A 12493-nucleotide genomic window follows, 5' to 3' on the forward strand; every position below is an offset into this window, starting at 1 on the left:
AATCAGATCTCTGATATCAGATGGAGCTTGGCCATTTAAGGCTTTATATGTGAGAAGGAGGATTTTAAATTCTATTCTGAATTTAACAGGAAGATAACCAAGAGTGTAGTCAAGTATATCTGGAGTAAGAACATATCTGTGTCCTAAAAAATTTTTCTGCCATTTTTGTGAAACCTTTGAACTGCATCTCCTTTGTTTAGTGCTGTTAAAAAGATAAAATTTGTAAACACAATATCAATATTTCTTCTTAAATAGATTCAGGAAAGTAAAAAACCTACTTTTACAGAAAGCAATTCTATTATTATAACATGTTGGAAGATGTAGAAGAGTTTTAATCAGGTTTTAAAGCTTCTCCTAGCAATCAAGCAGCACCGGTGAAAGTCACTAATGATATTTTCAACCCCTGGATAATGGACTTGTGTCTGTACTTGATACAGTCACTTAAAATATTCTTTTAGAAAGGCTTGAATTGGAAATTGGAAAATAAAATATATGGAAAATATATCTGAAAGGCACTATGTGTGATCGGGGTCTAAAGTTAGTTTTAAAACCCTCAGTTCTCTGTAATGTTTACACATTGGACAGTTTGCAGTGACCCTCTCTTCTATCTCTTACTGTACTTCTGTCTTCCCAGACAGTATGATCAGACTCTCATTCGTGCCTGTGTTTACAGTCAGAATCCTGTCGAACCAGTTTAGCCGCTGAGAAAGACATTCCAGCCATTGTGGAGAGCCTGGATCAGAGTACAACTTGCCTTTTCACAAGTTTCATTTATTTGCAATAACTCACATCCTATTTCAGCACCTAACGTTCCTTTAGCAACCCACAACAACTAAAACTGTTTGACAGATGAGACTTTGATTCTTTTAAACTGCACATAACAGAATTTTCTTATTTCCATTCATCTACAAACAGACGTTCCTGTGGTGTTTTAACCTTTATAGTTTTTAGCAAGGAGGGTTAGATATGTTGTTAATTTTTGAATGGAGCGAACTGTTCCCTTCATTGATCTGACACATACATGGACTCTAGCTCTCCTATCAGTAGATGAGAGGAAGAATGTAACGCTGATGAGAGTGGGAGGGTGGACAGACACATTATCAACATTACATGTGTAGCACAGTGTCAGATGATAAAGGCAGGGGTAGATAATACCTTTCACAGGGGAACAAACAGATCAATCACCTCTATTTTCTTTAAGTTCTGCCTTAGAAGGTGTTCTACCTGCAGGTCATTTATACGCTCTATTTTTTTGATGAATGAAAAAGCATTTTTAGCTGTTTTTATGCCACTTTGCAATAACAAATGAAATAAAGGAAATGATTTCAGGTGATCTTGGTCTGAAAAAAAAAATGAAGTAGGAAAAAGAACAGCAATGATGTTGCTATCAATCAGTCTAGGGAAGGTTCTTACTTATGGAGCCATTTATTAACAACAAAGAAAATATTTCAAGTGAACTTTGCTCCCAGATTTACTACAGGTTTACTATTGGCTGCTAGAAGTTTTTAAAGTTGAATAGAAGCAGATAATCAGGCCTTTTTTCTTGAACCAACTTCCGGTTTTGATTTGTATGTAAATTAATATTTTATTATACTTGATTACGAAATCTTTTTAATTAACAAATCAGATCTTATGGTCAGTTTTAATCAATGGTTAAGTAACCTTTTTACCAAGCAGGTTTTCTTTTACGAAATTAATATTTATGAGACTCTATTTAATTTTTTAAGCAACACAATCAGCAAATAACATCTGATAATCTGTGTCTCCAAATGTCATATAACTGATCACAGTGGGCTGTCATGGCTAAAGAAACCAGAACAATATTTCTGATCTTAGTCCAGTCCTGAAAGGACCACAACAAGCTCTGTTGGAAGCTTCCTAAAATCATGTAGGAAATGCAGCAAATATGTGGAGGAACATGCTATGATTTGTTGGATGAGATTAAAGTTTCTGGTTTTGGCCTACATGCAAAGAGCTGTCTGTGATATTGTCGATTCAGTTCATTTCAATTTACTTTATTTACACCAACTCATGTCTTCTCAAGGCCCATTACAGAGACAGTTCAACTAGATCATACAGTCAGATTGGTTCAAAGGTTTACTATCAGTGTTCTTTGACAACCATCTTAGATTTAGAGTTAGTTTTCGTCTTAAGAACAAAAACTATAATTAGTTTTAGTCACATTTAAGTCATTACGATATGTGATAGTTTTAGTCAGTTTTATGTTGCACTTCAAAAAACAGCTAACCTTTACAATTTCAAAAAACAACCAGACTCTTTACCAGACTGACAGCTCTTGTCTAGATACTACAATAGCTGGGTATAGAATGCTGCCGTGCAGTTTATCATTGCTGTTGGGCAAAAAACTTTGATTTATAGAATTCTGATAAAATCTTTTATGAATTGATTGATGCCCTAATTAATAAAAAAAAGTCCAAATTAAACAAAACTTCAATTATTCTCAATTATTAATTATGCATTTTCAACGTCTGACAGACCACCCGCTAACTTTTTAATTTTGTCCCGTCTTATCAATGAAATCTCACACCCATGAGTTGCCATGTTTCTATGATCAAAGGTCCGTGTTTAGCTTGTCAGTTTTCGTTATCATCATGACAAAAAAGGAGCATCAACGAAATGACTTTGTCATCATCATCGTTAACAAAAACAACACTGTTTACTATTCAAGGAAAACCAGCTGATTGCATTGTCTCATTGACTCGAAAGCAATCCCTTACACCAAGCATGCTGGTAGCGACAGTAGGGAGGAAAACTCCATTTTAACAGGAAGAAACCTCCAGCACATCCAGGCTCAGTGTGAGCGGCCATCTGCTGAGGCCGGCTGGGGTTCAAGGAGAGGGAAGCAGACACAAAGAAAGAAGATACAAAAGGTAGCTGTCAATCAACTCCACAGGCAGCCCCATCCGGGAAACAGACAGCCAGGCAGACGGTCTCCAAGCAGCTCCCATGTCAGAGGATCAAAGATGGCATATACATTTAGTCTGAGTTGTCAAGTCTGAGAAACAGGACTACACTGAAAAACAGGCCAAGCTCTAACATCTATAAACAAAGGTGTTGATGGCAGCAGCACAGCTGATATTTTTCTCCAGGATGGCGTTGCAGCCAAACAAGAACAGGCCAGATAGAATAGAATAGTATTCAACTTAAACACATTGTCACAAGAACAAAGCAACAAAATGTAGTTTGCATCTATACAGAAGTGCTATACAGGATATAAATATTTATTTACATGTGCACAGAGACTATGTATGCATGGACTATAAATGGGATATAAAAAAGAGGGTAATTGTATGAGGCTATTAGATCAATAAACATGGAAGTTATTTACAGATTATAAAGGAAAGTTAGGATATGGAGTATATACATATTAGTTGGTTATAGCACAGGATAAATAATGACAGATAATAGCAGATAAAAAATTTACAGATCATATACAGCTGTGGATGAGAAGTATGTGTAAGTGGTGTTGGATCCATGGATGTGTGTGTGAGGACAGTCCATATGTGATTGTTGCCTAGCCTTAAAAGTAGACAGGGTGTCTGCCTCACGGACTAAAACTGGTATTTGGTTCCACAGGAGAGGAGCCTGATAACTAAAAGATCTGACTCCCATTCTACTTTTAGAAATTATACAAACCACTCTAAATGTCGATGGAATTCTTTTTCTCCAGCAAAGACAGAAAAGCTGGACAGAGTGAATAGAAAGATGCATGGAGCTAAACACAGGACAGCCCTCAAAGAAAACCTTTAAAAGGGTTAAAACATTTAAAGCCATGAATAATTTGATCTTCTTTACAGTTGTAGACTAATCTTCAGTAAACTTAGAGGCTTGATTTTTTCTCCTAAAATTCCCAAACTATGAGGTTCATGGGTATAAAAAGAAAAAAAGGTGTTTTCACTGCTCTTGGAATGTTCCTGGAATCCTCAATGACAGACTACTTCCAGCTGATACCTGCCTTTATTTCCCTCATTGAGGAGCCAGCAGCTGAAAGGCACTGCAGGATCTCTGCTGTGGGGTGGAAACATTACTGCTGAATAAATACGGCCTTCTCTGTGGGAACTTTCCAATGATTCTGAACCAGGAAAGAAGTAAACATGACAAGAGCCAGAGCTATTTTGTTATTATTTCAATTTAAAAAGAAAAATACTGGTACTGTTGTTGTGTGATGATCAGACATGCCATGTTTTAGTGAAAAATACATGAGCTGTTGCAATGAAAATATTTAAACATAAAAGAATGAATTAATTTACTAAAACAGTATGTTTGAAAAGGAAACGCCCAGGTCAGTTGTTATGGTTGACATAGGAATAAAGAAGGCAAACTGGGAGGCAAAGTCTCTTTATAGATTAGTGAGGATATGTAAGTGATTTCTATTGTGCAGAGGAAGCCGGCTATGCAATGGTTTGTGTCATTGGCAGAATGACAATCCGGCATGTTCCAGCATGTCTTCTTATGACAGGAACTGAAACGCAGTACCAAGGAATTTTTTTCGGATCCAATTTAATCCCAACTGTTTAAAACCGATTGATTTTATGGATGTTTGTCTCTCCTTCTGGGGTCTATCACGACAAAATCCTCTGCTTTTTTATTATAGGCTTACCCCCCCAAACACCAGACTTCATTTAGAAGTTGGTTTTTAGGCTAAATCTGGTCGGTCCGCCATAGTCTGGATTTAGTCAAGAAATAGTTGTTGAAAATTGGGCTGTTTGCTCGATTTGACTTCGTCCCACTTGAGTCCAATAATAGACTTTGAAAAGATGCAAAATCAGTGTGAAACATCTTTCAATCGACAAGCTGAAAGTTACAGCTATTCACCTTTTAGTTTTTAACCAAATGTAGATGTTGTTTTGATGTAAATCATATCTTTTCATTGTCTTTTTAATAATTTTTTTCTCGATGGGTAGAAATTCTAATAAATCCTTTTTTATCCATATTCTAGACAGTTTACTAATTAATTGTTTACAAATGAAGACATTGGTTTTACCTAAATATTGGTTTACCTCGTATGGGTGGGTGTGAAGTAGGAGGATCATTCGAGGTATACAGTCCCTCAAATAAATAAATACAACTCTTCTTAAAACATTTGTTTGTATTTTGTTTGTTAGAATTATTCATATTGATGATGTGTGAATAACCATAATATTATAAGCTGATATCTGCCTGTTGTGTGTCAGAATTAACGTTTTCCCAAGTAGTTTTTCTAGTTGAGAACGCAGACATGGGAAATGTGGAGTCAACAAGTCATCTTCATGTCACGTATTTGCTCTACCCAGCCACTGAAGCAGGTGAGTCCAATATTCACCGTGAATTAACCTGTGCAGATTGGACTGACCTGGTTAATTGGCTGGGTAGATTAAACACATGACATGGAGATGACTTGTTGACTCCACATTTCCCATCTCTGTGAGGATTAAAAAGTCATCTTCACAATGCATATAACAAATATTTGGGAATGGAACTGGAGCTCTAAAACCATGGAGTAATATTTTTTGTGTGTAATTGCAGCACTTTGTCCAACTGCAGCTGTTCTTAAAAGTGCTATCTAGATAGATTTGATCTGTTTGTATTGTTTTGTTTTGAACGGCTTCTCCCTCCTCCAGTATTGACATATGAAGGAGAGATATTACTTGTAGTTGATAGTCGAACGCCAGCTGGAATTATTTGAGTCCTGCGGTTATGTCTATATTACTCTTCTTGAACCATAAGTACAAGTGGGCGGGGCAGGTAACATGGAATGAGATGAAATTTGGGGAGCCTTATGTTTGTCATGAAGATAGAATCCAAAAGTTATTGTTGAAGACACAGTTAATTAGTGTGGAGACCATTAGCACGGAGAAGGAATTCAGTTTCAGCTCAAGGTTCCCTCAAAAAGATAAACACTCTTAAACTTTTAAACTCTTAAACATGACGAGAATATTCAAATGGAAAAATTATTTATATTATGACTCAGAACACACGACCCAGTATTCATGGCAAGATAGACAGTGGGATTACTCAAAAACTTTTATTTAAAACACAGATCTGTAGTTCTGCAGTAGCAGCGGCTAGGTTGTCTAAGGCAGGAATCTCTGCTGGAGAGAAACACAGGTTAGTGACCACGATAATCTGACGGAGGATGATTATGAACGCTTGAGTTAGACATTTCAGTCTGTGCCCAGACAACGAGAGTGGTTCCAGTGGGTAGGATGACAAGACGCATAGGACGCTGACATAGAGTTCCAGACGCAGAAGCCTAGAAGGCTACAGAACTGACAGGAGATCAGTTCATTTCACAGAATAATCCAACAGGAGTCCGAAGACAGGTCAGCATTCAGAGCAGACAGGGGCAGGTAGGTCAAAAGTCAGAATACAGAAACAGTTCAGGATTAGGCAAACAGAACACTTAAGTAACGCTCTAAAACTGCAAAGGATCAAAAGTAATCTGGCACAGATGGCTGGGAACAAGAAGTTTAAATGGAAGCAGGAGCAGGTGGATCAAATGAGCAGTTATGTGCTAGACAGGTGAATGAAATGAGCAATTAGGCCAGCCAATCTTGACAATTGTGAAAGTTGCATACAAAATCCAAAAGACTCACAATTTCTTCCATATTTCTAAAATATTTTCACCTGTATCTAGAATTGTACCACCCAGTTGTACCACAGTTGTATCACTGTGATATGTACACGTCTTTCAGTGACATCTTTCAGTAAAATGTAAATACACCCAGTTTCAAGTCATACTGGTTGAGCCTGTGCAGTCTTGGTTGGCACACCCCCAGCAACAGCACTTACCTGCTGCTGACAAACACACAGCAACACATAGTTCCAACCCGCTGCTCTTCATGTGTTTATGTCACAAGAAATATCATCATGATTTCTGCTGGTACCCATCAGTTCCACCAATGCACTAATGTGGATAAGTGTGGGTGCATATGGTGAAACTCTCACTATTAGAAGGCAGGTTTTATCAGATTGTTCAATAAAAGAGAGTCATTACACAGCTTGAACTGGTTAACGTTGTGTTCTGATTGACTGGGACTGCATGAGGTAGATCAACATACAGTTATGCATAACTGTTAATGCGGGCTGAGAATTTACCCTGGTGTGTTCACTATAGGTCAACTGTCTCTATGCGTTGTGTCATGCTGCTGGAAGGAGGGCAGTTTGGTGGACATACTGTGTGTCAGGCTATAATAACAGCTTCTGTGTTAGCTTCTCAGACTTGGAGGTTTTCTTCCGGAGGTGGAAACTACTCTCCGATTTATGTAGTTCTTAAATACTGCCGCATTTAAAATACAAGATGTCGTCTATCCTGGTTGGGTGGCGAGTAAAGTTGGCTACCCAAAGGCTTAAAACACATTGGAGGAAACCCTGCATTCCTGTTAAAAGATGAAATTTTGAGGCAATTTCCACATTTGTCTAAAGCAGGGGTCTTCAACGTTTTCCAGGCCAAGGACCCCCAAACTGATGGGGAGATGGAGCGGTGATCCCTTAATTATATATATTGTATGAAATTGTGTTCTATCAAACTGGTCCTATAGTCAATCTATTACATATGAAGTAATGTAATAAAAGTAATTTCGCCCTGGGATTATTAAAGTATTTCTGATTCTGATTCCTGGTTGATGGGACAGGTGTTGTGAATGAAACGGTGCCCAGCTTGAAAGAGCTCCTGTGTGTTTCTGAATGTGTGAGTCGATGACTGAAAGACATCTTCTTCCTCCATTTATCTGTTTACTAAAGTGTGTTGAATTCATGTTAATGTGGATTTAAAGACATTTCAATTAGTGGGGAAAAAATGGAGGGGAAAATATAAAAAAAGACTAATCAATGAAAACATTTCTGACCCCCATGCAGTACCTTCGTGGACCCCCTGGGGGTCACGGACCCGCTGTTGAAGATCTCCGGTCTAAAGGAATAAAATCTCTACTGCAATAATTTAAGCATAACATCTAACCATTATAAGAAGTGTTCGCCACACATTCTCCTGGTTGCCAGCTCTGTCTCCTTCCAGCAGCCTCCCATTCCTCCTGCCTTTCCGGGTCTTTAGGAAAGCAATAAAATGAGATGCCATCATTTTTTCATGTTGTTTGGTACACCTATATGCTGAGCATATGAGATACTGGCTGATGACAGCAGTACATCCTCTACATTTAAGCTGCTATAGGCTTAGTCTGCTGGAGAACATAGAGACGAGTTTCCATTATTATCCGTCATACTATATATATTCTCCAACTCTTCAGCATTTATTAGTTCCACTAAATTAAAGGGGAATGCCGTTTTTTTTTTTACATTGGACCCTTGATTTTACGTTATTACATCATGTTCTACCCACCCATATGAGTTTTGTGTCATTTGGAGCTGTACTGAAGATATTCAGTTAGGTTATATCCAAGTAATGTCTTCCTATGGGCAACGACTTCAAGACACAAACTAAACTGTTCATAATTTGTTCTTTATGGTACGCCAGCATTCAGAACATGTAGGCCAATCACTGTCCCCCAGCGCCGGACTGGAGTTGTGACAGGCAGCCTGGGCCACAGGCGGCTACGCTCTACCACTTCTATTCATTCTAGCTAATCTGAATCGTTCAATTCCATTTGGAGAGCGAGATCATCTGTGGTAGCAGCACTAGACATCTTCCAGGCATGTGAGGAAAACTAGCAGCAGTTCAGCGAACCGGATGAATGAACGGTAGCCAGCGCGCGCGGATAATGTCATACACGCGCCGCTTTGTTTTCAAAAGATAAAAATATGAAAAATATAACCGCGGATGTCTGGGGGACAGTGATTTGCCTACCTGTTCTGAATGCTGGCGTACCATAAAGAATAAATTATGAACAGTTTAGTTTGTGCCTTCAAGTCGTTGCCCATAGGAAGACGTTACTGGGATATAACCTAACGGAATGGCTCCAAATGACACAAAACTCATATGGGTGAGTAGAACATGATGGAATAACGTAAAATCAGGGGCCAATGTAAAAAAAAAATAGGTTTATATATATTTAAAAAAATATATATATATATTTTTTTTTGTTTGTTTGTTTTGTTTTTATTATTATTATTTTTTAAGTTCCCACCCCCCTCTCCACTCGCCCCCCCTCCCCTCCCTCCTCCAACCAGTAAAAGTCTAGCTCCACCACTGCATTCCTCTATTTGTTGGTGCAGCTTTGGAGGCTGACGGAAAAAGGGGGCGGAGCCTCCCTTGGTGGCAGGCAGGTGGAGTAAAACTGACTGCTAAAGGTGATGAGTTCATTAACTGTGTGCGCAGTGACAGCGGGAGGGGCCAGCCTTACACTCTGAGGACATTTTTCTCTCCTACAGATAAAGCAGCAGCGGACTCACAGCCAGCTGAGCTCTACCTGTCCTACTTCTCAGAGGAACGCGCGGACAGGTGACCTGTCATCATGTTTAAGAAGAGCAAGAAGACCGCTTCTATAACCCCCGCGCCCACGGTGCAGCCAAAGTCCAGGTAAAAGCTTGAATTTGGAGCAGGGAAATGTTTCCTGTGTGTTTCAGCAGCAGCCGGGTGTTTTCCAGGAAAACCTGATAGTGGAAAATGGGTTGACCTTGGTCTGAGCGTCTGATCCTTTAACTCGTCGCCTTTTCTAAGTGTTGTTTTCTTCATTTTACTCTGGAAAGCTCTCAATAGAGTGATAACATAGAAGCGGAGTAAAACTGAAAGAATGACGCAGTTATTCAGTGGTATCGACTGGTTGGGCTGGGTGTCCTGAACCAGGCGCACCCGCTCAGGCACTGACTGCTGTCAGGCTGGTCCGGCAGATCTATAGATCTGCTCAGCTCTGCTCACCTGTGCAGCTGAGCAGGTGAGGTGTTTTTAAACCACATCTGGTCGCAATTATTTTGTGTTTACAAAGAACTTGGAGACATTTTCCCCCATTTTGCACTGTAACTCCAGCGCGGGTGTGGCTGATAAGCTGGGTCATAAAGTTGTACCAACAGGTTTGATCAGTATTCAGCTGTCCTGCCTAGAAAGATTGTCGGATAAGAAATTCTTGCTGCCCCTCCCATAACTCAGTTAAACCTGTAGCCCAGAGCCCATCTCCTCTGCTGCTTGATATCTCAGTGAAACTTAAACATTACGCAGAGCTTAAGTTTGCATGGAGCCCAGAGCAGAGGAATCATCTGGAGGTCATTTTCAAACCACACCTGCTTCTATGGCTTCTTAGACTTTATTTACAGTTTACTAAACTTGATTTATTGCATTGTGGGCATGGATTGCAACTGTTGAACCTGGAGAGATTTATTCTTGGGATACTGAGGGCAGTCACTTCACATTATTTACTAAATTGAAGATTAAATTGTGCAGAGAAGTCACTGATTTGGTCAATACAAACCTAAAACAGGAAGTTGAAATATTTAAAGAAACATTTATTAAAGTGTGTCTGTTAGATATACAAAAGAACACAAAATCAAAAATATATTTTTGAAGTGTACGTGTAATAAGCTGTCAATAAGTTCTGGAGTTTCTTGCTGGCCCCCATGGCATGCTTAGATGAGATTTCTGATTTATTTGAACCTCTCCAGAAATTAAGGATTTTTCTCTGGCTTTTGGTTGGCCACCAACGTTTCTACTGTGGCAGCCAAATTATAACCCCCCCGCAGTCAGTGAAGGAATGATTATAATGCAGCTCCACCCTATTTGTTTTTTTTTTTTTCCACACTTGTTCATGTTCATTACCAGTAAAATAAAAAAAAATTATGATTATGCAGTTTGGAAAACTACTTAATGTAAGATGATGGTGCAACAGCAAAACAATCTGCAAGCGATTCAGAAAAGTTACCAAGTGAAAAAAAATAAAAAGAAACTAAAAACAAAGCAAAGAATTAAATTCCCTATTCAGCTTCTTCAGTTTTAGTCTCTAAACTTGTCAGTTTCAGAGCTGGCCTCCGAGGCGCCGCATTCTTCCTGCTGGCCTGGGATGCTAAGTGACAGCAGCAGTGCGGCACACCCTCTATGACTCAATCCTGGAGTGTTCTGGTTCTAATCTGAAACTTTCTGCTGTTTACACTGATAACTGGTCTTTTCCTGTCTAATGCTGGCGATGTGGCGGTCAGAGCAGCAGATCATGGCCAGAAAACCTGCATAGACGGTGGAGTCGATTTAAAGCACGCCATAGGTGACCAAGCTGTTAATAAATCCTGCTTGAAGTTAAATTGTAAGAGAGACAGAGAAGAGTTTTAGTTAGAGCAGAAGGTGTGGCCTGTTTCTGACCAGGGTGGGCTTATTACCACATGTTCCAAACAAATAATCTCTGCTATTAAGATCTGCTTCTCCAACAGCAGTTCTGTAGAAATATTCAGATCATGCCAGGACAAAGCAATGGCAGCTGCTGTGTGTGCATTTTCCAGTTGAATGACTTTCTTTAGCTCATTTAAACACAGAGTTATGGATAAGGATCCGATCTGTATGGATTTATGGGATCTTTGAAAGTGTTGTGCTGTTTGATGGTGTCTGTTGATCAGAAAACACTTGTTCTTGTAGCCGTGTTTTAATGAGTCTTTAATCCCCCCTTGGGGATTTTAATTTCGACTGGTCTGAACATGAGCTCTGCCAAGTGCTTCTGCCGAACTGCATTGGACGCCAGTTCAAACTTGCTCTTATAGAGTTTCAGCCACCAACTGTGAAGCCCCGCTGTGTACTGTTGATCCTGCAGGTGTTATGTAACCTGTTTGCAAAAGGTTCATTAGATGTTGGTGAATGAGGAGCTGGTGGGCTCTCTCTGAAACTACCACAGGCACTTTCAGGTTCATCTCACAGCCCCGACCTGTTGTTGCATGTGTGTTTAATCAGTTAGATATTTCATTTGCTCCATCTCAATACAATGATATGATGCCGATGCTACATAAAGAAAGTAGAAGCTGAATTAAAAGGAAAATTCAAAATGGAGCCAAAGCTGTTCGGAGCTCATCCCAGATAGAAGAAGATATTTATATAAATCTAGTCTGCAGAATTTACAGGTTAGACATGTTGAGCACTGCTTGCACTAAAGCTCCCCCTGAGGAGAGAGCATCAGCAGCACAGGCAGAAATGACAGCAAACCTGCCTTAGCATATCTGCTGTATTTAAACTGGGCTGAGTGTCACAAACCCCACAGAACCTGCATCTGTGTCTCGCTCTGCGGTGCGTTTATTAAAGGAGATTACTTCTGTACATACTGCGGTCAGCAGATATTATACCACTAATCAAATAACGTTTAGAACAAACTAACATTTTTAGTGGAACTGAGTGCCAGTCTGTGTGAGGAGGTTCTTTACTGCTGTTTCAAAAGGACAACAAGCTACAATTATTTTCTCAATCAAACACTGAATGAAAACAGAAGATCAGAGCAGTCAAAATAAATGTGAGAGAGCGCCCTGGTGGACAAACAGTGTAACTGCCTGAATCCATCCATCAATCAAACCCAACCATCCATCCATCCATCCATCATCCATCCATCCATCCATCCATCCATCCATCCATCCATCCATC

The 12493-nt window shown here is 39.5% G+C and overlaps 1 protein-coding gene across 1 annotated transcript in view; it reads left to right on the forward strand.

Moving 5' to 3' along the window:
- Window positions 1-9248: 9248 nt before the first annotated feature.
- The window catches only part of ppl (periplakin), a 19910-nt gene continuing 16665 nt past the window's right edge, over window positions 9249-12493 (forward strand). Inside the window, exon 1 of the mRNA XM_015399685.1 lies at window positions 9249-9472. Within this exon, the coding sequence (XP_015255171.1) occupies window positions 9408-9472 (65 nt within the window). The 5' untranslated portion in view covers window positions 9249-9407. The remainder of the gene's footprint in view (window positions 9473-12493) is intronic.

Source organism: Cyprinodon variegatus, unplaced genomic scaffold, assembly GCF_000732505.1.
Source record: "Cyprinodon variegatus isolate N-32 unplaced genomic scaffold, C_variegatus-1.0 Scaffold1038, whole genome shotgun sequence".
NCBI classification, from domain to species: Eukaryota; Metazoa; Chordata; class Actinopteri; order Cyprinodontiformes; family Cyprinodontidae; genus Cyprinodon; species Cyprinodon variegatus.